This window comes from Falco punctatus (genome assembly GCF_963210335.1).
Source record: "Falco punctatus genome assembly, chromosome: 4".
NCBI lineage: Eukaryota > Metazoa > Chordata > Aves > Falconiformes > Falconidae > Falco > Falco punctatus.
The window spans coordinates 45,936,100-45,961,659 of record NC_137583.1 but is presented as its reverse complement, the minus strand read 5'-3'; the positions used below and the strand labels follow the sequence as shown (position 1 = coordinate 45,961,659).

Below are 25,560 nucleotides of genomic sequence, written 5' to 3'. Positions count from 1 at the left end.
ATTTGCATGCGGCTGCGCTGCTGGGCCAATAGGGAGGAGGGGCGGGGCGGGGACTGCGGCCCAATGGCGGCGTGGGGCGGGGCGGGGGGGTGCAGCGGGCCAATGGTGGCGCGGGGCGGGGCGGGGCCGGGCCCCGCCGCCCGCCCGCGGGGAGAGCAGCCGCCGTGCGGGCACCGAGCGCACCCCGGCCCCGCCGCAGCCCGAGCCCCGGGCGGCCGCGGCTGCTATGCGGCTTCGCGGCGCACGGCCTCCACCGGGTAAGCGGGGACGCAGCTCCACACAGGCCCCGCGGTCGGTACCGGCTCCCCCCCTTCCGCCCCCGCCCGGAACCGGGGGTTGGGGTCTTGGCCCGCGCTCGGGGGCTGGGCGGGACCGGGACCGGGGCCGGTTACCGGTCGCGTCCTCTGGGCGGGATGGGACCCCCCGCGGGTGGTTGTGGGCGGGACTGGGGAGCTCCCTCCCCCTCCACCGCGGCCGGTTACCGGCCGTTTCCCCCGCGCGGGACTGGAGCTTCCTCCGCCGCGGCCGCTCCCGGCGCGGCCGGCACGCCCCCGCGCTCGGCCCGGGCCCCGCAGCCCCCGCGGGCATCACTGCCTTGGCCGGTTAGAGACCCCGCGCCGCGCCCCGCCCGGCGGCCCCTGAGCAAGGGGACGAGACCGTGCCGCCGCCCTCTGCCCTCGGCCGGGGTATCTCCGGCCCCGCGGCCTCCCGTAGCTCCGGGCTCGGGGCTGGGCTGGGTGGCAGCTGCCGGTCCAGCCCGGTCTCTTCTCCCCGTGCAAGGGGCCGCCGCTCCCCCCTTTACCGGTTCGCGGGGCCGAATCCACCCCCCCCCGCCCCGGCTCCCCCCTCGGGCCCGGGTTCATATGGGGGCCGCTGGCCCCGGCGTCGGGCCAGGCACAGGCGGTGCCATGTGCCATCGGGAGTGGGTCCGGGCTGAGCTCCAGGATGAGCCCCCAGCCCGCTCCGGGGGTCCCTCCCGTGGCCCCCCCAGCTTTGCCCATCGCCGGGGGTGAGTGCCCCCCGGGCCCGGGCTCCCCATCCTCCTCCTCATGTCAGTCTTCGCGCTGCTCTGAGGGTCCCTTCCGCAGCGGTGGCGGGAGCCCACCCGGGGGTCTGGGGGTGTCCAGCCGTGGCCAGGCCCCGGCATCGGTGGCACAAAGGCCCCGTCCGTCACACCCCCGCCCGCTGCCGCGTATTTTTAGCCCGGCGTAGCCGCTGTCGCTCTCGAGCACCTGCCCTGCGGGACGTGGGTGCTGCTGCCCGAAATCCCCCGTGCGCCGCCCGGCAGCGCCCGCGCTGTCCCACGGCCCAGTGCGGCCAGGAGGGACAAAGGGGCACGGCTCAAGGTCACCGTGGCCGCCGGGCTGGGGTGCCACCGTCCCCTGGCTCTGGTTCGCCATGCCGGCATGCTCCGGCTGCGTTCGGGCTTCGGTTCCCCGCAGGGATGCAGCAGCATGGCCCCAGCATGGCCATGGACTGGGGTGCTGGTGGCGATGGCTCTGCTCCCCGCTCTCGGTAGTGCTGGTGCTGGCACTGAGTGATTTGGCGAGTCGTGGCGAGGCAGAGCCGTGGCAGCACTGGGCCGGAGGAGCACGTGCCTGGGACGAGTCTCACTCCGGTTTGCTTGTGGCTCCCGCGGGCGCAGGGGATGAAGCTCAGATGTGGTGCAGGATGGCTGCGTGGCGGGGAGCGTGGCCACGGCTGGCGAGCGGCTGCTGCTCCGGGGCAGCCCTGCTTGTGCAGAGAGGGGAGGGTCCGTGCCCCAAGGCCACCCCTCTGCGCGCAGGCAAGATGGAGATGGCTGGGGTAGAAGAGGGGAAACTGAGGCACGGGCAGAGGCTGGGCAGCACTCAAATGGCTGAGCAGCTCCTGCTGCCCCGGTGCTGGCTCCCCCTTGAAGGCAGCAGCAGCAGCTGAGGTGCAGCCGGCAGGGCCACCACGGTGACGGCACGCTCGTAGCAGGAGCCAAGCACGGCAGGGCTGCGAGCGGATGCGGCCGCCGCCGCAGCGAGGCACGGGGGAAGCAGCTCTGACCCCTCCACCCAACCGGCAGCAGCACCAGCCTGCGCTGGAAACAGGTTCCCCTTTCCAGAATTCGCAGGATCGTGCTGTAGCTGCCGGCTCCCACGTGCTGCAGGCTGTCCTGCCCCCGCAGCAGGGGCTGCCCGTGTCCCCGGTCACCCCTGGATCTGGCCCTGGCTTGGTCCCTGCAAGGGTCCCAGGGTGCATGTGCTCCACAGGTCCCCGTGGCAGCACAAACAGGGTGTTTGCCTGGTTGAGTCAATGCCCGTGCATGGCACCACCGTGGCAGTGGTGCAGTGAGCTCCCTGCCTTCGGCAGAGCCGGAGTTGTTGCCGGTGGAGCTCCGTCCATCCAGGGCTGGCTTCTGGCTGCGCTGGGGCTTGATGTGGCGGGGGGAGCCCAGGCCAGGGTGCTGGGGCGGCGGGGGTGTTGCGGGGCCCAGCCATAACGTGCTGGTTTCTCCAGTGCTTTTTGGCGGAGCGGAGCAGAGTTGAGCCCCTCGCAGCCCGGTGTCACCCCAGAGGACCCACAGCCCCTGGGGGAAGGGGAGAGGTGTGGGGGCTCACAGGGGCGGCCGGCAGAGCCTGTTTGCCGGGGTTCCGAGGAGCGAGGCGCTGCCTGCCCGTACCGTGGGAGCCTGCCCTGGGGACCCACGGGTGCCCCCACGCTTTGGGACCCCACTGGGCCCTTCTGCCGCATGGTGCAGACCCTGGTGCTGCTCGCACCCCGGCACTGGCCTGGCAGCTGCCTGCTGCTGCCCACTGCTCCCCTTGCCCATTGTGGCGTGTCCCTGGGTGGGGATGAGCCCTGTCCCCCGTGGGGGACCCGTGGGGCAGCTCTCCCAGTGCCCTCCCTGCCCGGCTGTTATCTGCTGGCGCTGCTATCCCGGTATCCGCTGCCTGCTGGGCCAGGCAGGGCTATCGGGTCCGGCAGGCCCCTTCCCCCTCCAGCAGCAGGGCCCGGCCTCCCTATCTCATTAGCTCGAGATTAATGAGGCTCCTGCACTGTCTTTAACTCCTTCCTCCTCGCCAGCTCCTGCCGGCAGCTCCGCTGACCCTCCTCCGCTTCTCCCAGCAGGTTTGCGCCAACGCCTTCTGGAAGCCAAGCTGGCCAAGGACTAGGGACGCCTGGCCGCAAGTGGGGGGACACCACGCTGACCCCAGGCTGCTGACCCCCCCGAAGGTGCCTGGTTGGCGGGCGAGGGGCGATGTGCTGGGCTGCGGCCGCTGCCTGTTGAGCCTGGGGACTTTTCGGCACCTGCCCACAGCGTGCTCGCCGACAGCGGCAGCACCCTGATCCCCACGAGCGACCCCGTGCCCGCAGCTCCCACCGGAACCCTTGAGCGAAGGAGACGTCGTCGGGGCAAGGCTGAGGGGGGTCAGGGGGCACATCCTTCTGCCCTGACCCGGCGGCAGCAGCGATTCCTGCCCTGACACCCCAACGGCGCTGCAGACCCTCCGCTGCCCGCGCCCCCCCGGGCCCCGGCAGCCCCCTCGCAGGGCTGCCCCCCCCCGGCGCTGCCCAGCCTGGGCCTCCAGCCCCACTGGAGCGCGGCAGCCTGCCGGGTGCTGCCCCCCGCACCTCCGGGGCATTGCCCCCCGGGTGCGTCGCCCCTCGCCCCCCCGGGGACCCACCGCCCGCCGGCAGAGCCATGAAGCTGCAGGCGGTGATGGAGAACCTGCAGCGGCAGCAGCGCGCACGGCTGCAGCAGGCACTGGAAGCGCGGCAGCAGGAGCAGCAGCAGCAGCAGCGCTCCACACCTCCCCCGGCGCAGCCGCCGCCGGCCCCGGGGCAGACCCCTGCCAGCACCCCGGCCCGGGGCCATGGCCAGGATCCGGCCCCAGCACCCCTGGAGGAGGGAGTGGAGCCTGAGAGCGCGCACATCCAGCGGGCGCAGATGGCTGCTCTGGCCGCCATGCGGGCAGCCGCCGCCGGCCTCAGCCACTCGTCCAGCCCGGGGCTGTCGGATGAGAGCCAGGCCTCCGAGGAGGAGGAAGAGGAGGAAGAGGAGCGCGGTGAAGAGGAGGAAGAGGAGGATGGCGCGTACCAGCAGGAGATGGGCTCGGAGGAGGAGGAGGAGGAGGAGGGCCTGTGAGTATACGCTGGCCCTGGCTGGCAGCTCTCATGGTTCAGGGAAGGGACAGGGACGCGGTCTGGCCCTGGTGGGTTTTGGCACGGCCGGCTGGGGACATAGGCTTCCCTTTGGGGCTGGGGAGCGGCAGCGGAGGCTGCCAGGGGGTGCCTGTGCTGTGTTGGGGGGTGGTCTTCGTGCAGCTCAGGGCGGGCAGGCGGCTCAGTGCTGTCAGGATGTCCTGGAGCGGGAGCTGCCGAGAGCAGCAGCTTGGCTCAGCAGCCGTGATTCCTCGTGCTGGCCTGGCATGGGGCGACGTTTCATCTCTGCCCAGGGAGCCACGTGGGGCCGTGACAGAGGATGCTGGGCTGGCTTTAAATTATGCAGGGCCCTCACGGCTGCCTCCCCTCAGCCTGCATCCTCGCCAGGGCAGGGAGCAGGCTGGGAGCCATCTGGCAGAGCCCCGCTCCCAGCCGGAGCTGCTGCCTTGGGATGCCAGTGGTGCCCTGTGGGGCTGCCACCTGCTGACAGGGGTGCACCGGGGCTTTGCTGGGTGCCCTGGGTGCTGGTGTGGTGCTCCCAGCCCCACAGCTGTGGGGCATCTGTCGGGGGGACGGCAGGAGAGAGGGATCGGCTTTGGGGACCCAGCCCCCTGCCTGGCGTGGGACCAAATCTCTTCCCTCCCCCCTGCTCTAGGAAGGGCAACTGGGTTGTAGACGACTTTGAGGAGGACCTGGGTGAGGAGGAAGAGGAAGAAGAGGAGGAGGAGGAAGAGGAAGACTATGAGGAGGAGGAAGACATGGGAGAAGAAGGGCTCAGCTCAGCAGAGGCGGTGCGGGCAGGCGCAGGATCCTTGCTGCTCCGCAAGCCCCCGGCACCCCAGCACTACCGGGGCGAGCCGCAGCGGCTGCCGGGTGGGCAGGAGCGGGTCCCCTCCGGACTGGGCCACGCGCAGCCCCCGCCACCGGCACCTGACCATGGAGACTGGACCTACGAGGAGCAGTTCAAGCAAGTAGGTGCCCGTCGGGATGCGTGTGCCCCCCTGCGCCCTCCCTCCCCTGTCCCTCCGCTCTGCCGTGCGTCTCTGCGTCCTTGAGAGCTGCGATGAGATGCCTCTGGTGGTGCTGCCTCTGGTAGTGTTCTTGGATAGAGCTGCTGTTGTTGCTGCTAAGAAAATGTGGGATTTCTCCAGGGTTTTAGTGCTTGGGCTCAGCCTCTCCCTCATCCCTGGCTGGTGGCTTCAGTGGGATCCTGTGTCCTGGTTGGCACTGTAGCCTGGCCCCGGCACAGGCAGATGGTGTGATGGGATTTGCTGCAGGGAACTGGGGGGGTTCTTGCTGAAAATGATGGAAAAAAACCCCACCCTGGACTTGTGAATCTGAAGTTTTCTGCTTCTCCACCCTCCCCACCATTTTTGGAGGGGACCTGTCAGTGCAGAGGTGATGCCCGGTGGGATGGCTCTGGCCGTGCAGATGCTGGGGGCAGAGCTGTCCCCCTGCCACCACCAAAATGCCATTGAAGAGTGAAACCAGGGAGAAAGCACCCTGGCTGCCCCCTCCATCGCCTTCCCCGCACTGGCTGAGCCAGGCTGGCAGGAGGCAGGCGCACTCCTGCTCTCTCCCGGCGCAGGAGCTCTCTGCGCCCCGCTTTTCGCTAATAGAAGGAAATGTGCTGTGAGCTGGGGCTCCCCAGGGGCTGCCTGGCACCTTTGATGTGTGTGTTTAAATACATCTGAGTTTAGGGCTGGGGGAAGGGATGGGAGCCAACAGCAGCAGATGGGACCCAGATGGAGCGACCGGGGCACGGTGGCCTTTCGGGAGGGATGCGACGGCCCCTGCCCCTTCCCCTTCAGGGGGGCCATCGCATCCCTCCCAAAAGGGGGAAGGGGCTGCTGGGATCTGCCGGCACATCTGGATGCGGGCAGCCTGACGGCAGGGCTGGCGGAGAAAGCACAAGCGAGTGCAGAGCGTGCAGCCGCCCTCCCCAGTGCACTCCTGCCCAGCTTGCAGGGAAGGAGGGATGCTTCTGCCCTGCGTGTCCCTTGCGCCGCTGCACCTACGCTGCCTCCTCCTCTTCTTGTGGTTTCTCTTTTGTGCTTCCTGCCATCGGGGAGCGAGGGGCCGGGGATGTGATCTCATATCTGTGAAGAGGCTTTTTCGATACCGCGCTGTGATCTTCCTGTTTGTCACTGTGTCGGTGCCGTACCAGACCTGCGTGCCCAGCAGTTGCTCTCAGCCCTTGGGATCCGACGGGAAAATCTGGGGCTGGGTGGTCAGGATCCGTGCTGCGCCGGTGCAGTGGTCTGTAGATGTGGCAGGGACCATGCTGTAAACTCTGCCAGGTCCTCCGTCGCAGCCACTCAACTTGGGGACACCAGCCCAAGTCCTCAGCGCATCCTCTGTCCCTTCTGCCCACCAAGCTGTGCTGGCAAAAGGGGCTGAGCCCCCACTCTTCCCCCTTTCTCTTCCCAACGGGAAGCTTCCCAGGGTCGGTGGGAAGAGCCCGGCACAGCAGTTAATCGTGGAAGCAGCCGGAGGGGGGAGGAAAGTGGCTGCCGCTGCTGCGCCGTGGGCGGAGGAGAGGAGACGAAGCACCCGACCGGGAGAGGCTTTCCCCGGCACGTCAGCCCGCCAGCGCGCCGGCGCTTGGATTGCGGCCGCTGGAGCCAGGCCAGGGGCTTGCGCTGGCCGGGAGCTTCTCCTGGCCACCCTCCAGCGCGTGCCGCCGAGCGCTCCAGCTCCAGCCCAGCTGGCGCAGCCAGGCCGCTGCGGCCTGGGAAGGAGCAGCAGGAATGTAAACAGCGAGTGCCGGCGTGGGGCGGCCACCATGGCCCTGGCGCTGCTTGGCAGGGGATGCTTTACCCGCTTCCCTGCCGCCCCTTCGCCGGGGTTGAGGCGCAGGAGGGGAAACCATGGCGGCACCAGGGTGCTGGTGCAGCATGGCTGGGTCCGCCCTGCCAGTGGTGCTGTAAGCGTGGCCGTGCTGGTGCTGTGCCTTCCCACCATGGTGGGGGAGCACTGCTCGAGGGAGGGGCTGTTTCGGGGTTGGATTTTTGTTTGCAAAGGAGCTCCTCACCACTCAGCACTGGGAGCGCATCTGCTCTCCCGGAGCTTGCGGGGAGCGTGCAGCCTCCTGCGTGTCGGATGCGCGGGGTCCCCAGCACCTCCTGGGGCTGAGCTGCGGCTGCTCGCTTTGGGGGAGGCGGGGGGCTGATTTCTTTCTCCCTGCCTCCCGGCATGCTCGGGCCCCCACAGGTGGTGCGGGGCTGGTGGTCTGGCCCAGGCCCTCGATGCCCCCAGGGCTCTCCAGGTCTCCCTGCGTTCAGATTCTGCTCTGGATGTGCTGGTGCTGATGAATGGCCCAGCCTGGTATGGGGCTCCCGGCACCGTTCGCCTCGCCGGGCAGTTCCGCCGACCGACTCCCCGCACCGAACCCCCCCCACCCCCGGTGCCCTGTGCCTGCTGGGGGGCTGTCCCTGTCCCCACCATGGAGTTATATTGACCCATCTGGGCCAGATTCCTGCAAACTGGGGCTCAGCCGGGTTGAGCTGCGGGGGGCCGGGGGGAAGAAGGAGGAGGAGGGGGCCCAGTTCAAGGGAGGAGGAAGGGGAGGGCGTGAGGAAGAGTTATGGAGGTTAGGGAGGTTAGGGAGCCGGCGCGTGGCACCTCCCTGTCCCCGGGGATGGCTACCGTGCAGGCAGAGGTCAGCGAAGCGGCTGACCCGGGGCGCTGCCTGCGCGGGCAGCAGAACAAAGGAGCCCCCAGTGTGGCGGGGGGCTCGGGGGGCAGCGGCTGCCGGGGCCACGATGGCTCCTTGGGGGAGGAAAGGGGCATTTTTGGGGTGGGAGGAGGCTCTCCATGGGGAATGGCCGCCACGTCCTCCTCCGCTGGCCAGCAGTGAGGCCAGGATCACTTTCATTTTGTCTTGTGCCTGTGGTAGCCCCACCGGTGGCACGACGGGGGCGGGGGGGGGGAGGGGGTGGGGGGGACATCGGCATGTTGCCCCATGCTGCTGCCATGCTGGGCTGGGACCGCATCCGCGCTTGCTTGAGTTTGGGGTCATCTCTAACCTCACCCCAAAAGGCACGATGGGGAGGCTGGGGTGATGCCGGGGGGGGGCTGGGGCGATGCCAGGGGGGCCCCACTGCCAGCCCGCTGCCCTCCAGGGCACCACGGCCGGGTGCTGGGCCTTACTGGGGCTCGCACCGCAGGTGTTTGCCGTCACACCACCGCTCCAGAGGGCAACACTGGTGGCGGGAGCTGGGCTTTGACAAGTCGCTGGAGCACGAGCAGCTCAGCCAACCCCTGCCAAAAATCCGGCACTGCTGCGTGCCACCGCAAACTGCTGCGTAATGCCTGGCCTCACGCTCCTGCTGCCGGCCTGGGGCTGCCAGAGAAAAACCTGCTTTGATGTCCGTGCCCCAGCGAGTGAGTTGGGGAGGGGGGTCCTCTGCTGCTGCCCTGCGGAGAACCCCTCTCTTAACCTTTCTGTTTCATTCTTGCTATGACTGTGCACTACTAATAGCAGGAGCGTGAGTGCTGGGTGCGTTGGCAGCCCGCAGAGCCGGAGTTTCCTCCCTCTGCCCCTTTTGGAGTTTCCTGTGCTGCCTGCGCTTCCTTGGGCGCCTGCACCCCGGCACCCCGGCACCGTATCCCGCAAGAGGGCAGCTGGGGGGATCTGTCTCCTGGTGCTCCCTCCAGCTGCCTCGCCCACCGGGCTCCCTTGGGGATGCCCTGTTTTGGGGTGCACCCTTTGGGGTGCTGCAGGCTGATGTTTAAGCCCCCAGCTCTGCTCCTGCTTGCAGGAAGCGTCGGAGGCTTTAAGAAGCTGGCGTGGTGCTGTGCCAGCGGTGGGGTGCTGGTAGGGTGCCGGTGCTTTGAAGGGGGGGTGCAGGGAGGTTTCTTAAGCTATCCCAAATGGGGACATCCGAACCACGATGGTGGCACATGGGGGGTGAAAACCTCAGCCCTTATCTTGTGCCGAGCAGCACTCCCCCCGAGATACGGTGTTTCAAAGTGCAACAGTTGGGGAAAGAAAAAAATAAACCGAAAGCAACTCTGCAACCTTGGTGGGCGGCACACAGGGCACAGGGGGGGCAAAAGCAGACCCCCGGGGCTGGGGACCAGCCGGGACTGCACACGTGGCAGGGATGTGGCAGCTCCCAGGAGGATGAAGCTGGGATTTTCCTGGGGGAATTGCAGGAGGAGTGGAAGAAGAGCCCATGTTTCCTCCAAAACCCTGGGGCTCGGAGCCCTGTGCAGGAACCCCAGGCTCTGGCTGTGGTGTGGGGGATCCCCTCTGCCCCCGTGGCAGCAGAGCCCCCACTGCAGGGCCCTTTCTCCCGTGGATTATTTTCCTTTAAAAAGCCCAAAGCTGGCTGGGGGAGCGGGGCCGGGAGTGGGGGCCCTGCAGCCTTTTAACAAGGGCGGGAAGGTCCATTTACTTTCTTTAAAATATTGATTAGAGCTTTATTGCATTAGCCAGCCGAGCGGATGAGCCACCCCCGGGGAGGGAGAGGGGGCCCCTGTGTGGGGAAAGGGGCACCCGAGCCTCGTCGCCCGGCCGGGGGCCACCGTCCCCCCACCCCAGAGGCGGTTTAGCTCTGGTCGGTGTCGCGGCATGGCAGGGGTGTAGATAAAGGGCAGCACCCTGGGGCCCCCCGGACGGGTGCTTCTGTGCCGGGAGGAGGTGATTGCGGTGCCTGGCCAGGCCAGCGGCAGATAACGGGGGCAAGGAGGGGACCGGAGCGGGCTGGGGCTCCGGGGGCAGTGGTTTGGTCACAGGTGGACCCCTCCCCAAAGAAGGGCCGGATCCTCCCCATGACCCCAGCGCAGCCGTCACCCGTTTCGCTCTGTGCCACCATCCAGCTTGCTGAAGGGTGCTCCTGGCTGGGAATCCAGCTCAGTAATTGGCTCACAGTGCTCAGGGAGCATTCCCAGAGCCGTAATCCCACCAGATCCCTGGCCGGGGGTCAGGGACTTCTCAGCGAGAGCAGCTTAACCGCTGAGTGCCTCCCCCAGCCTGATGCCTGGGTGCCTGCGGGTGCTGGTCCTGGCATCCGGGCACCACACAAAGCCATTTCTCCCAGTGAGACCCAGGATAATTAATGAGGTGAGGGACGGGTGACAGGTCCCTCCTGCTCTGGGTACTTGGCCAGCACCTTCACCCAGCTGATTTTGTTTGCTCCTGGGTGGACCGTCCCCCCAGCACCCCTCAGCTCAGGAGCTGGGCTGCCCCCCCCCCCAGCCCGGCCATCACCTGTTAGCGTTCCCCTGGCCCCCCAGATCTCCAGCCCCCTGCAATGATTCAAGGGCTGCAGAGGAGGCAGCCACCTCCCAGCTCCAGCACAGCTGAACTAACAGGAGTGAGGGTTTATTTAAAAGAAGTTAAAAAAAAAAAAAAAAAAGAGTAGAGGCAAGAGCAGGTCCTTTGTCAGCAAAGCAAACAGCCGCCCGGCAGCAGAGCGGTTGGGCAAGGGCGCAGCGTTGCCCCATCACCCTATTTCTGGCTCAAACCACAAGAGAAATGGTACCTGGTCCTGGGGCCCAGCCGGACGTGCCGCAATCGGGGGCCAGGACAAGAGGTGGGGGCAGTCTGGGGGTGGGGGGAGCCCCTCGCTCTCGCCTGGGCACGTCCCTGACATGCATCTGCCTGCGCTGCCCGCTTGCCAGGCTCTGAGCCCCCTGGGGCAGCCGGGTTGGGGGGCTCTGGGCACAGCTCCTGGCTCCACTCCTGACCTGCTCCCTGACCCTTCCAGTCGGTCACTTAATCTGCCTGTGCCTGGGTCCCCGCTCCGGACGGAGCTCGCAATAATCCACCCTGCGCTGGGGCTGCTCGGAGGCCGGGGCTCTTCCACCCCCAGGAGGGTCCCTGCTCCCCACGTGTACCTGGGGGAGGGGATGGCCCCATCGCTGCCGTGCTGGTAGTCCTTTGGTAAAGGGCTTCCGTCACCCCCCTGCAGTGGATGGTTTGGGGGTCTCGCCCCGGTGCAGATGGCAGCCAGGAGCACCCGGGCAGGCACTGGTCCTAAATCCCTCCGGCAAAGGGCTTAGCCTGCTGCCTCAGTTTCCCTGCCTGCTCATGCACCCCTCTGCCCACGGCCATCGCGGAAGCCCCCTGCTCGGGCAGCAGTGTCTGCTTTCCAGGACTCAAATACCGACATATTTCCACTGCCCGCCAGCAGCGATGCGCTGCCCCATGCTGCCGCCTGCTCCTGTGCCACAGTGGGATGGGGTCAGGCAGCAGCTTTGGCAGAGCTGGCGTCGCTCTGGTGCTGCATCAGTACCATGGTGTTCTCCCCGCGGCTGTCCCCCTCCCCTCCGTGGGTCATCGGTGGCGCAAGGAAGCAGCGAGGTTTCGGCGCTGCCAGAGCAGCACTGCGATGATGGTTCCCAGGGCTGACGGCCCACAGCTGGCTGCTTGTCAAAACCATCTGCGGCTGCTGGATCTCTTCCAGCTCCCACGGGCAGGGCCAGGGTGTGCGAGGCTGGCAGGAGACATCCCCCCCAGGACCACCCCCACCGTGGTGGGGACCGCTGGCAGGGTCGGTGCAGCGGCCGTCCCACAGATGGATGTGGACGGAGCTGCAGGACCTCGCATTTCAGGAACAGATTTGCAATTAGACAAATCCCCGGCCGGGCAGTGGAAGCCCCAGGGTGACTCATCTGCTCTGGCTTACAGCGATCCCCTTTCTAAGACGATCATTTACATATGGTGGAATTTAAACCCCAGCTCGCCTGCAAGGGCCAACGCAGCCCGCATTGCTGCGCCTGGGTCGGGTCCTCGCCCAGGGGTCTCGACCTGCCGGCCCTACAGGGCTTCACCCCAGGGAGGTCTGGGGGCACATGGGAAAAGCCGTGCAAACCCTTGGGGCACCTGGTGCCCCAAGCAAGAAGAGATCCCCAGCAAGAAGAGATTTGGTGCTCTGGCTGTGGTTTCCCAGGTTTGTGCCGCGTAGCTCGAGCTCGGCCGCCCACCCGGGTTCTGCCTGGCCAGCAGTGTGCAAGCCGGCCCTTGGGTGTTGCTCCCCGGGACGAGCTTTCTCAACACTGCCTGACTCCACTGAATTAATATTTGCACAAGGTCCGGTGCGATAGCAAGCATGTGTCAAGGGCATGCACCGGCACGCACGCGGCGAGGGCTCCCGTGTGCCTGCCCCGGCTGGCGGAGGGCAGCTGCTCCCCCGTCCCACCGCCTCGGCGGTGACCTCTTGGCAGCTCGTGCCACGCATTGGCGTTCAGACACTGAATCAGTTTTTATTTTAGCCGGAGCTGGGCACGCTGCTGCCCAGCAGGTCCTTCTGAAACCGTCGTTTGAAATGCAACTGCAGCAGGATTCGCTTCCTCCTCTGCAGGAAGGGGAAAAAACAGCGGCAGCGCAGCCGTCCTGGGAGCCGGTGTGGGTCCCGGCACGGTGACACGCAGCACTGGCGCGGCTCCGGTGCGTGGATGTACGGAGCATCGCGGTGGCTGCCGGCTGGCCGCGCAGGAGCGGCCCCGCAGCGTGGCGGGTGGCGCACGGACAATGGGGGGTCAGGGAGGTTAAATGGCGACTAATTCACCCATTCAATGTCCCCCTCCATGGCACGGTGACACCCGCCGTGTCGGCGCTGACACTGGCCCATGTCCCCCTGGGTCACCAATATGGCTGCTCCCCCCAGCCTGGCTGGGGAGGTGGTGGGGCTGGGCATGGGGGCCATGTAGGACCCCGTCCCACCGAGGGGCTCGGGTTGGGATGGGACGCTGCTGCAGTGCCGTGGGCTCCCTGTCCCCATCCCCATGTCTGGTTGGGTGGCACCCATGGGACTGTGGCCAGAATGTGGCTGCAGCATCACTTGGGGGGGTTGCGAGTGCTGGGGGAACCTGAGGTGGTCTCGGGGCCCCCAGACCTTTGGGGCGATGGCTGGGGATCAGGGCTGGGCTGGTCCTTGTGCCACAGGCGCACCAACAGATCTGCCACCCACAGGGTCCCGCGGCCCCCAGCCCGAGGAGGGGGCACTGGTGGGGAGAAGCACCTGCGGTGGGACCGTGTCCTGGCCCAGGCGGTGCCGACCCACAGCGGGGACAATGCTGGGAACTGGTGGGAACAATAGTGCCGACAGGAAGCGTGGCGGCGAGGGCTCAGCTCTCCCCGGCCCCCTCCCCGGCTGCCCCCGCGGAAGCGGCCCCCCGCCCCGGGCAGCCCTGGCGCTGCTCAGGCCGCAGGAATCCCGCCGGGCCGGTCAGTGGACTCGCCGGCGGCAGAAGCCGGATCGGTCCCGCATGGGCGAGGCTCCCGGCAGCACCGTCCCGCTCCTGGCCGACCTCGGAGCTGGCGAGCAAAGAGGTGGCGGGGGGCTGCTGCTGGGGGTTTCGGTGGTCCCTGCCCTGCCCTGTGCTTTGGTGGGGGCTGGTGGGGGATTAGGGATGGGGACAGCGAGAGGTGACCCGTCCCTAAGCCGAGCACTTTATCTGTGGCAGGATCTGTGCTGGGGCTGGACTCTCCCTTTGCCGGGAGGGATCGGCCCCAGCAAACCCGATACCCCCACGGCCGGGGGGGCGGTGCCGGTGCTGCCCCCCACTCACCGCAGCAGCTGCGCTGGCAGAAGGGGCCGCGCTACACAAAGGGGCTGCGCAGCTCGGACACCCCCAGCCCTGACTCAGCCACCATCTTACAGGAAACCACCTCAGCAGCATCACCCGAAACGCTTCATTCCGGGGCTCGTCACCAGCCCTTCAGTCTGGTTTTTACAAATTACTTTCTTTTTCTGAATAAATGCCCTCTCTGGCCCCGGTTGCGGGTCCTGGCGTGTGATTGGTGCAGGGCCGGTGCCTCGGCACGCTGGGGGCCAAGGGGCTTCGTGCGCCAGCCGGGAACAGGACGGGAAACACCGCCTGCGTGTTTATTCTTCGTTAAATAACTCATTAGTGTGCACGGTCTCTTCCCCCCTCCCAGCATCACCCCCTCGGCTGTCAGCGGGACAAAGGGACCGTCCCTGGGGGCTGCTCAGAGGAAGGAAGGAAGAAAAGAAAGAGCGAAGGAGCAGCCCCCCCGTCACGCTGCCCGGGCTGGAATCCATCAGAGGGGACGTTTGCCCTGCTACCTGCCAGGCACCTCGCTGGGGTGGGCTCTCCCCTGCGCTGCCTTTGTTGTATTTGTTCCCTAAATACAGAAATTCAGGCGTTTCCAGCCCCGCTGGAGGGGCCGGTGGCAGCCCCCAACCCTGCTGCGGTGGCCCTTGGGGGTCTGTCCTCCCGCCCTAGCTCACGGCGTGCACGTCCCAAACCGGTTTCGAAGAGAAGGGAGGAAAGCCGAGAGCGTCGAGACTTCCTGGCGATGGAAAAGAAACTTGAAAATTAATCCCCGAGGCTTGAAAACCCGGAACCGAGCCGGGGGCGGGGGGGCAGGGTGGTGTTTGTGACTCGGTGGCGGGATGCTGGGACACGGGCTCCTCTGCACCCCTGGCCATGCACAACCCTGCTCTCGGGTTGGGGGGTCCCTGTGATGCCTGCTGGGGTGGGCATGGGGGCTCCTGCCGATGGGGAGACTCACCTGGCTGCGTGCCCAGAGCCTCATTACATGGCGCTTCCCCTCCCTGCTTTAATTGCCCTCCTTGCCTGCAGTGCGGGGGGGGGGCGGTAGCAGGGGGATGGTGGGCTGCTGGGTGGGGGTGTTATCTCAGCCGGACCCCCGGCACGCACTGCTCCCGTGCCGAGGGCTCTCTCCTGCATTCCTGGCATTGCCGAGGGGCCGCCTCCCCACCAGCCCTTTGAAAGCCAACGGGTTGGGATTTTCCATAATCTGGTTTGAAACATTAATCCGGTCATCCACACCAAACGCCGGGCCGGCATCCTGCCGGGGCGCTGGGGTGCAGGGTCAGTGCCGCCCGCCCACCACCTTCCTAATTCCTCTTCCACTTAATTATATATCTGCTGGCAACGGCCATCTGGCACCTCGTCCTCAGCCGGCCGCGAGGACGGAGGGCTGGGGCCGGTGGGGGCTGCACCGGCGGCGAGGCGGGTCGAGCATCATGGTGTGGAGCTGGCTGTGCCGGTGGCACCAGGCGCTTGCCGTGTGCTGGAGGAGCACTGGGTGTGCGGGGCCGGATCCACCAGCGCGGGGGCTCTCGGGGAGGTGGGGGGCATCTCCTATCCCCCCCGGCCGGGCTGGTGTTGGCTGTGCCGCAGCATCCCCTGGCACCGCGCTCTGGTGGTGGGGGCCCATCATTGGGGCGTCGTGGCCGGGCAGCCTCCCCACGGTAAGAGGATATTCTCGGGGCAGATTAAGTCGTTTCTACCTCCCCGCGGCCTCCCTAATTACGAAATGTAAATCTATTGACTCAGCGGCGGCAGGGCGGCCTCACCCCGCGGCTCGCTGCCCGGCGGCTGGCGTTACCTTTGCACCCAGCCTCGCCACCTCCACCCGCGCTTCCCCGGTGAGGCGCCGCGCTTCGTGCCGAGCAGAAGCCACGCTGGAGCATGGCAGGCAGGGCATCGGCACCGGCACCGGCCGGGGATCAGCACCTGCTGATTTCGATCCGGTGGTGCCAGCGGCAGCTGGTCCGTGCTGAGCCCAGCTGCGCGCTCGGTTTCGCACGCTACTGAAACAAGAACATGTTTCTGTTCCTCAATTTTTATTTTGGGACCCAGTATCTAAGCCTTCCTACGATTGCCCGCGCTGCCTTTCGGTGTCCGCAGGGTGTGCGGTTGCTTTGCTGTGGCCTTGTCGGTGCCAGAGCGCTGCCCGCGAGGTGTCCCGGCAATGCCGGGATGCTGTCAATGCAAGGAAATCCTGCGAGGGGCTGCTGGAAGTCACTCGTCTCTGCCCCCTTCCACGTCCCTGCCTGTGCCCGGGTGGCGAGGGGGGATGAGGCCAGCTCGGCAGATGCCGTTCGGCCACACGCCGCTCGCTGCGGTGCAGGCAGGGCACGTCCCGGCCACGGCAGGGCACGTCCTCGCCTCACGGCGCTGCTGGCACAGCTCCTGGGAAAGCTGCCCTCGCTTCTGCTGGCAGCGGTAGAGCCAGCGAGGGTCTGGGGGGCTGTTAGGGGTGCAGCACCCGGCGCAGGGAAGTCCAGGCCCGGCCAAGCCCCTCGCCCCACGCCAGGGCCGTGGTGGCCAGCCAGCAGCAGCCGAGCACGGCGGAGCTGTCGAAATCTGGCCAGCAACCAACCACAAGCGGCAGCTTGCGAAACGTCCTTTGCCCGGCAGCCGCCGCTGGGTGTGCCGGCAGGGCCTCGAGGGCACCGGGCGGGAATGGGGCTCCCTCTGCTCCCTGGCCCCAGTGACCCCCCTGTGGCTTCATCCCGGCTGGGAGTGGTGGGGAGAGTGGCCGTGGCCAGTGGAGTTTGGCGTGGGACCCCCGAGGCCGGCAGGCGGTGGAGGGGGCACATGGAAGGACGGCACACAGGGCAGCCGCCCGCCAGCTGCTGCTAATCCCCGGGTACCGGCCGGCGCACGCTTTCCTCAGCTGACGGTTAATTTTCTTTCATCCTCTTAAACGCTTCCGTTCCCCTCAGGACCGTGCCCGGGGGGGCTCCCGGCTGGGGGGGTTGCGGCAGTAAATGAACCGTCGTCGTGTCTGTCCCTTCCCACCGCAGCCGTGGCTCCCACCTGCAGCCGGGGAGAGTGGCTTTATTTAAAGTCTGGCTTTATAAAAATTGAATGAACTGATGTTTTCATAAAGGGCTAATCGATTTTTAGAGCTCTGCAGGTTAATAGGTTGCTCGTGACACCCTTGCGCTGTGCCAGGACGGCTCCACGTTCAGTCATGCCCATATCCCGCTGCGATTCAGCACCGCATCCCAGTGATGGCGCAGGGGCTGAGGCCAACGCCGCTGCCAGCTCCCCACGGACGGGCAAAACCCTCCCAGCTGCCAGCGCTTCTGGGTTTTTGCATTTCCCTTTCTCCCGAGCAGGATGATGCTCCCCCTTCCCTCTCCAGCCCCCTCTTCCCTCCGCAGTGCCATGGTACTTCTCCCTCCCCAGCGTTTGTATTTAATCCCCTGGCTGTGGCTGGCACACTGGCGCTGGTGTGACCCTGCGGGCTGGGGGTCCCGGCAGTGCTGGCGCGCAGCATCTCTGCCGCGGTGCCCGGAGGCTGCAGGCTCTGACCCAGCTTCTGCTGCCGCCCCGGTAGTGGGGTTAACGGGGGTGGGGGGTGGGAGTGGCAAGGATGCTGCAGGCAGCGGAGCCGTGGGCAGGGGGCTCAGCACCGTGCAGGGTTGTGCCGTGGCGGTGGGTGCCGGGGCAGGCTTTCTCAGTGTGTGGCTTTCGAAGCCGCTCGAGGAAACGGGGGAGGCTGGATTGGTGCCAGCCCAAGATCCCTCGGCCTGGCGTGGGCAGCCCCTGCGGCTCAGCCTGAAAAACCACGGCGGTGCCCGCTGTGCCACCTCCCAGCCCTGCCCTGCTGGGGGGCACCGCTCCGCTCCCCCTGTGTCATGGTCCCTCCGAGCTCACCCTGTGCACGGGACCCCATGCTGGCAGCACTGGGGTGGGAGAGGGGCTTTGAGGGGTCTCAGCCGGTGGTGACAGTGGCTCCCGCCCTTTCCCGGGGGGTTTGCTGGGGCCCAGGCGAGCGGGGCAAGGTTTCCAGGGGAACTGGGGGTTTATGGCTTTCCTGCGGCGCCCTGCCCCTCTTATCGCTGCGGCCCCATTGATCCCTTTGATCGGTGCCGGCAGGCGCGTTTGGCCCCACAGGATCCGGATCCTCCCTGGGGGTCTGTGGGAGGAGGGGGCTCGCACCCCTCCCTCGCAGCCGGGGTGACGGCTGTCTGCCCGTGGCTCCCGGTGCCGCCAGGGTGCCATGCCAGGCATGCCCACGGGACCGAGCGGGCATATCGGTGACCCGGTTAACGTGCTGATCTGCCGCCGTGCGGTTGGCGGCCCCGCGGTGCATGCCTGGTGAGTTACGTGGTAATATTTATAGCCCCCTCCCAGCCGCCGCGGCCGCGGCTCTGTTGGCAGTTGTTCAAAGCTGTCATTGAGAAAAGTGGGAGCTGCTCAGCACCAAGGGGCCAAGGGCAACCAGGGCTGGGGCGAGGACTGCGGCGGCCATCCCCGTGGCGTCTTGGCAGCACCTGCCCCTGCAGCCCCTGCACTGACACCCATCCTGAGGAGGGGAATATTATCCATCAGCCACCGCCTCTAGGCAGAAACCGCGCTGAGCTTTGGCTGCCGGCACCAGGGAGAGGCAGAGCCGGTGCGGCGTGCCTGCCTGCGTGCCGGGGCGCTCAGGCCAGCAGATCCTGCTGCCATAAATCAGGCAGGAATGTGCCGGGCTGTCAGGCGTGGGGTGGGGTCCTGACAAAAGATGCCCCAGCAGAACCGGGTGCTCGAGGCACAGCCGTGCGGGGAGCCTCGCTCGGGTCTGCCTGCCCCAGCTTAGAAAGACACGTCCCGGCTGCGTACAGCAGCACGGCATGTGGTGCCAGCTCCGTTCATCCCGCCGGCTTCGCTCCGGCAGCCGTGCTGGGCAGCGCAGCGACCCGGGGGGAAGATGCTCGAGCAGGAGATGCTGACAGCCCCACGGCTGCTGGATGAGGGGTACGAAGCTTCACCAGGGCAGCCCGTGCTCAGCACCGGCCTCACTGGGCAGATTTGCTGCTTTCCAGAGGGAAACAGGCTCTGCCGGGTGGGTCCAGTTCACCACCCTCCTTGCCTCGTCACGGCACGTGTTTACTAGGGCCGGACCCCCAGGGACCCCCTTTGAGCACCCTGCTGCAGGCACGAGCTCACAGTGTGGCACACGAGTGTGCACCATGTGGCACATGGGTGCGCTCCGTGGTGCACAAGCTCACAGCGTGGCACATGAGTGTGTGCTGTGTGGCACGTGGGTGCGCGCTGTGGTGCATGAGCTCACAGTGTGGCACACGAGTGTGCACCGTGTGGCACATGGGTGCATGCCATGGTGCACAAACTCACAGTGTGGCACACGAGTGTGCACCATATGGCACATGGGTGCATGCTGTGGTTCACAAGCTCACGGTGTGGCACACGAGTGTGCGCCGTGTGGCACATGGGTGCGTGCCATGGTGCACAAACTCACAGCGTGGCACACGAGTGTGCACCGTATGGCACATGGGTGCATGCTGTGGTGCACGAGCTCACAGTGTGGCACACGAGTGTGCACCGTGTGGCACATGGGTGCGTGCCGTGGTGCGCAAAGTCACAGTGTGGCACACGAGTGTGCACCGTGTGGCACGTGGGTGCATGCTGTGGTGCACGAGCTCACGGTGTGGCACACGAGTGTGCGCCATGTGGCACATGGGTGCGCACCGTGGTGCACAAACTCACAGCGTGGCGCACGAGTGTGCACTGTGTGGCACATGGGTGCGTGCCGTGGTGCACGAGCTCACAGCGTGGCACACAAGCTCGCCAGCTCCTGATGCTGGCTCCTGGCACTGGCTCCCTCTGGCATTGCAGGTGTGGAGGAGGGATCACACCGAAGCCTTGCTCTGCTCTGTGCCGAGCACGTGGTGGATGCTAAAAATAACCGGGATCGGTGTTCCCGGGAGGCGCTGGGGGCCGAGTATGGTGTTTGCAGCGTGGGAGCTGCTCCAGCCCGCGGGCAAGGCGTGGGGCAGCCAGCGCTGCCATTTCGGCACCGGTGTTGCAGGGCCAGGCGCTGAGCGGGGCAGGCAGGGGATTGCAGCGCCGTCCCAGGGCATGGGCACAGGTCAGCCCCATGCTGCAGGGACCCCGGGGACCCCACGTCCCCATGCGGGGACCCTCCCAGGCCATTCGGTGTCCTGCCAGCTGAACAGCCCAGGCTGGCAGGCTCATGCCCCAGGGGTGCTGCTTTGAGAGGACCAGGGGTCTCAGGGTGGCAGGGGGCACAGGTAAGGGGGTTTCCCAGCGTTTTTCCTCCTCTCATTGCGCAGCTGTACGAGCTGGATGGCGACCCCAGGAGGAAGGAGTTCCTGGACGACCTCTTCAGCTTCATGCAGAAGCGAGGTGAGCCCCCCCTGCCTGCTTTCCCCCTCCCCACGCCTTTCCGGGGCTGGGGGCTCATTTCCTCGCCCCTCATTACAACCCCGAGGTCACAGCTCCGGTTGGGCTGCTGGTTAATTTTTAACCTCTTTGCACAGCAGGGTCAAACCTGCTGGGCTGGATCTGGCGCCCGCAGCCCCCCCTCCTTCACCCGCCCAGCCCCGCTCCCCTCGCCCCTCACATCCGGGACCTGCGGCCCCTTCCCCACAGGGTCCAGCCCCTCCAGCTGTCTTTGCCCCCCCCCCCCCCGCTCTTATTGCCCCCCTGGGTTGTTGCAGAGAGTGAAGCCCCTCGCTGCCTCCTTGCTCTGCCTGGGCTGGTGGAGGGGGCAGGGGGGGCCCAGGGGGGTGGAAAGGGCTGAAAGCGAAGCGTTCGCCTGGTCGAGGGTCTGGTTCCTGCGTGGAAAACAGCGCTGGAAATGCTGACGCATCGCTGCCTTCAGCCTTTTGTCAGGCGGGTGCTGGGGGAAGCACGTGTGCGTGCGCGGGGGGGGCGGGGAGCGCTGGCGGCGTCCCACTAGGGTCCCACCAGAGCTGCCTCACCCACCAGTACCGGGAGGTCAGAGCCCCCCGGGAGGGAGGAGGTGCTGCAGCCCCTTCCCTGGCGTTACAGGGTGAACTCCCCCGTGCATGTGCGGCCCCCAGCTTGGCGGGACCCTCGCCGCCGGGAAGCGCCACCACTGTTATAAATAACTTATGTTGCTGGGTGCTGCCGGCCTCAGCCTGAGCAATGGCGCTCAGCCCCGTTTTTGGGGGCTGCGGCTGAAAATTGCGAGTTTCTGTTTCCTTTGTTCTTGGGGCTGATGCTCAGCGAGACGGCAGCGAGGGGGGGTCCTGAGGGGGGAGGATGGGGACGGTGAAAGGGTAGGGAGGAGCAGGAGCCCCCTGGCCCTCACACTGCCTCGCAGCGGGGGTCTTGATGGCTTCACCCCGGCTTTGGCCCGGGGGTGAGGATGCAGCAGCCCAGACCCGGTCTCTCCTCCCCCTGCTCCCCAGGGACCCCCGTCAACCGGATCCCCATCATGGCCAAGCAGGTGCTGGACCTGTACATGCTGTACACGCTGGTGACGGAGAAGGGCGGCCTGGTGGAGGTGATCAACAAGAAGCTGTGGCGGGAGATCACCAAGGGGCTCAACCTGCCCACCTCCATCACCAGCGCTGCCTTCACCCTGCGCACCCAGTGAGCGGCGGGGGCTCGGTGTGGCAAGGGGGGGAAGAATCCTCTGGCAGAGCCGGTGCTGCCCGCGCTCCCTCTGCCCTGCGCGGGATGCTGGGGGGGGTGGGGAGGGAGGGGGCGGCACACGGGTAGGGGGTCCCCAGCCGCCACATCACCGTCATCGTCCCCGTCCCTTTCCGCCGGCAGGTACATGAAGTACCTGTACCCCTACGAATGTGAGAAGCGAGGGCTGAGCAACCCCAACGAGCTGCAGGCGGCCATCGACAGCAACCGGCGGGAGGGCCGCCGGCAGGGCTTCGGCAGCTCCCTCTTCACCTACTCGCCCGGCGGCACCCACGGCCTCCTCTCCTCCCCCAAGCTGCCGGTGCCAGCGTTGGGGCTGGCCTCCGCCACCAACGGCGGGTCCATTGCTCCTGTCCAGAAGATCAAGAAAGGTAACAGCCACCGCGGGGTCCGGGCTGCGGGCTGGGACCCCTCCTGGCACTGGGGGTACAGCCCCGAGAGGGGCAGAGCTGGCGCCGTGGGTAGGGGGGGGTCACGCTGCTCTCCCCCACCCTGGGCTCAGCTTGGGGACCCTGACTGCGGTCACCCGGCTCTGGCCCTTGGAGGGGCACGGAGAGGCACAGAGGGACCCTGAGATGTTGTGCCAGGGCTGGGGAAGCCCTGGGGTGGCGGCACCCATCCATCCCTGTCCCCCGTGTCCCTGACCGCCCGCTCTGCCCCTGCAGAGGAGGACTCCCCCATCCCCATCTCCATGCCCAGCCGGCTCCCGGTCTCGCTGGCTGGCCACCCGGTGGTGGCAGCCCAGGCGGCTGCGGTGCAGGTGGCAGCAGCCGCCCAAGCCGCGGCCCTGGAGCAGCTGCGGGAGAAGCTGGAGTCGGGGGAGCCCCCAGAGAAGAAGATGGCGCTGGTGACGGATGAGCAGCAGCGGCTGATGCAGCGGGCGCTGCAGCAGAACCTCCTGGCCATGACGGCCCAGCTGCCCATGAGCATCCGAATCAACAGCCAGGGCACCCGCTCGCCAGGTCAGTGCCGGCCCCGGCCCCCCGCTCCGGCAGAGCCCCCGCGGCCCCCGCTCCCGGTGGGGTCCATAACCCGCCTGTCCCCCAGCAGAGAACCGTCAGGACTCCACCGCCGGCCTGAGCAGCAACGGCACCAACAGCATCAGCATGTCAGTTGAGATCAACGGTATCGTCTACACAGGTGAGGGGCTCCCCACGCCACCGGCACGGGCCGGGGGCTGCTCGACCCCCGCCATCCCCAGCAGCCCCCACCGCACGCCACGCGGCCTCGCTCCTGCCGGCCTTCACCCCGGTTTTGGCCACAGATGCGTTGCGCGCAGGCAGCGTTGGCACCACCATGCCACCCCCCAGCTCAGCCCCCTCCCCCGCTCTCTCCCCAGGTGTGCTGTTCGCCCAGACGCCCGGCCCTTCCTCCTCCTCTTCCTCCTCCTCCTCCTCGCTCCCCTCCTCTGCCTACAGCAAAGGCAATGGCGGCAGCGGCGGCAGCCGGAGCAGTGGCAGCGGTGGCAGCGGCGGGGTGGGGAGCAGCGGCGGTGGCAGTGGTGGCAGCGTCCCCCCTGCAGCCCCGGCCAGCCTGGCCGTGCCCCCCAGCTCTACCTCCAACAACACTTCGCCTTAACGCCCCCGGCCCCCCGGCCCCTTCCCCTCGCCAGCGCCAGCAGCCACGGTGGGGGGGCAGAGCTCGCCCTGCATCGCCGGGGCGCGGTGGGCTGGGGTCTCGCCGGGCTGGGGTCTCGCCGGGCTCTGCCCATGTTCTCCTGTTGTTGGGTTTTCCTTTGCCAGGCAGAAAAGCTTTAGCCGGGGGGTTTTGTCGGAGCCGCCGGCTGTCCTGCTGCGCCGCTCCGGTCCAGGACCGTTTTACCTCACTCACATCACACTTTGCACTGTACATTTATTATTATTATTATTATTTTTTAACTCGTGTTACCTCCAGACAGACGCACGGACGCCTGCTGACGCGAGCTTTAGTGAAACCCCCCGGCACTCTCTTAACAGAAAAGAAAAGATAAAAAAAAAAATAATAATTGGAAATCGGGAGATATTTTATTCATTTAGATCCTTTTCCCTCCCCCTTTATTTTGAGAACTACACTCACTATATGGGATTTTAAGAGGTTGTTGTTTGATTGTTTTGTTGTAAATAGCTTCTATTTTATTCTCTAAAAAGAAAAGAAGAGAAAAGAATCGAACTTTAACATGCAAATGATATATATTAGTGTTCATCAGGGAAACGGGAGCTTGGAAACCGCCTGACCTCCTTTCTCCTCTCACTGTCGGTGGCCGACTCCAGCTCTGCTCCTTCCCCTGGGAACCCTGTGGGCACCCCGAGACCCCTGGGGGTTTGTATGGGGCTGGGGGGTCTCATCCTGGTGGGGCTGTGCCAGCAGCTGGCAGGGCTGGCAGCCCCCCAGCACGGGCAACCTGCCTGCACCCCGCAGCCTCCAGCCTCCCCCGGTCTCTGTGCAGGGGCTGGGGGTCTGTGCCCACCTTTGGGGGTCCTGCAATGGGGGGTGGGCAACATGCTGTTCCCCTGTCCATCCCACCTGGCCGGCGCATCCTTGGGAACTCGCTGCTTTTGGGCTGTTGCTTCACTGGAGAAAATTGAGCCCAAAGCCATTGCCCTCCCCCCCCCTCGCCAAACCCCCAACCCACACCGGGGGGGGGTCCGGCATTGAACCGCAGCAGCAATTTGGGCTGATTTGCTCAGCCAAGGCAGCATCCCCCCCCTGCACCCCCCCCATCCCCATAGGGTAAAGGGGGGCAAGCGGGGCCAGGAGCTGGGCTGCACTGGCAATTTTTATTTTTATTCCCCCCCCCCCAATACTACTGTGCAGAGCCGATTTGGGTGTATTTTTCTCCAAAAAGCAGCAGTTTAGCGAGAGCAGGATCCGGCCAATGTATGGGGGGGTTCTAGAGGAGACCGGTGTAAAATATTCAATTTAGCAATGGGATGCAGGAGCCCATATCCATGATGGGAATTTTTTTTTTTGGGGGGGGGCTGTGGGATGCTCCGGAGGTCCCGAAGGATGCAGAGCATCCTTCGGGACCTCCAGAGCATCCCGCAGCCCCAGCCTTGAGCATTTATTTTAAGCATCATTATCTCTCCAGCCGGCCAGGTTTCATTTCTTTTGCAATTTTTTAGCCTTTTTTCTGTGTCCCGTCCCCCCCCCCCCCCTTCCAAAACGTTCACCCACATCTGCGTGAGACACAATCGTGATCCGATACCGACACCCCCCCCCCCCAATACAACTCGGTATCTCAATTCCTCAGGTTTTAGCCTCGAGCACAGGGTTCCTTTCCCCCCTTCCCCAGGTGCCTGGGGGGGTCCCTTGCTGGTGGGACACCCCACCCCTTTTTTTTTTTTTTTTTTGCTTGGGGAAGTGGCGATCTCAGGGGATTTGGGGTTTTTCCAGCTTCCCCCCCCCCCCCCCCCAGCCTTTTTTCCCCCTCCTCTCCAGAGCTGGAAATGCCCTTTGGTGGCTCCGTGGACCCCCGTCTTTTTTTTGGGGGGGGGGCCCACGGGGTCTCCGTCCGGCTCCTGCTGCTGTTAGGATCCAGCCCAGCTCCCCGCAAGGAGAAATCCCAGGGGGAGGTTTCTTGTGCCCAGGGTGGGCGTTAGATTTTCTTAGCGAGTTTTTGCATTTGTACAGTCACTGTTTTGGGTTGGTTTTGTTTTTTTTTTTTAATTATTTTTATTCCCCCCTCCTTCCTCTTCCCTCCCCCTCTTTTTTTTTTTTTTTGAGAGCGTATTACCTTCCACTTTATTTTTCTTTTTGCATATCGATTTAAAAAAAAGAAAAAAAGAAAAAAAAAAAAAGCCTAAATCAGTTTCTCTGGGGTTTGGAAAGAAAAAAAAGGAACGGACACAGCTGCAGATGCATTTACCCAGCATGCATATCTTAACTCAGGTAAAAAATGAAAAAGAAAAAAAACCACAAAAGACAAAAAAAAGAAAAAGAATAAAAACCACATTCTACCTCTGAGAGCGGCGGCCTCGGGCGCACCCAGGCCCCCGGTGAAATATTTCAGTTTTGCAAACATTCAGGTATTGAAACTTTTGATTATTATTAAAAAAAAAAAAGATAAAATAAAATAAAAACACTGAAAGTTTACATTTTATAATAACATTATTATACAGATTGTATTTAAACTTCAGAATATTTAAGACAATTGTAACCCTGTAAAGTTGATGAAATATTAAAAAAAAAAAAAAAAAAAAAAAAAGATGTGTTGTTTGGGGGTTTCTGTCCCTGGGGGTGTCCAGGGGGTGCCCACATTGCTCTTGGGGTGCCCACCTGGTG

The 25,560-nt window shown here is 65.4% G+C and overlaps 1 protein-coding gene across 2 annotated transcripts; it reads left to right on the top strand.

Annotated features, from left to right (window-relative positions):
* The first annotated feature begins 13 nt into the window (after positions 1-13).
* On the top strand, positions 14-25,358 carry ARID3A (AT-rich interaction domain 3A). 2 transcript variants are annotated; one of them, XM_080384120.1, is made up of 9 exons: positions 14-257; positions 3,100-4,113; positions 4,790-5,105; positions 19,953-20,025; positions 21,057-21,240; positions 21,424-21,671; positions 21,966-22,262; positions 22,351-22,440; positions 22,640-25,358. In XM_080384120.1, exons 2-9 carry the CDS (start codon positions 3,674-3,676, stop codon positions 22,876-22,878), a joined length of 1,887 nt encoding a protein of 628 aa, XP_080240246.1. In that variant the 5' UTR covers positions 14-257; positions 3,100-3,673; the 3' UTR covers positions 22,879-25,358. The 2 variants fall into 2 exon arrangements, with proteins under 2 accessions (XP_080240246.1, XP_080240245.1); XM_080384119.1 differs by having other exon boundaries at positions 22,348-22,440.
* The last annotated feature ends 202 nt before the right edge of the window (positions 25,359-25,560 follow it).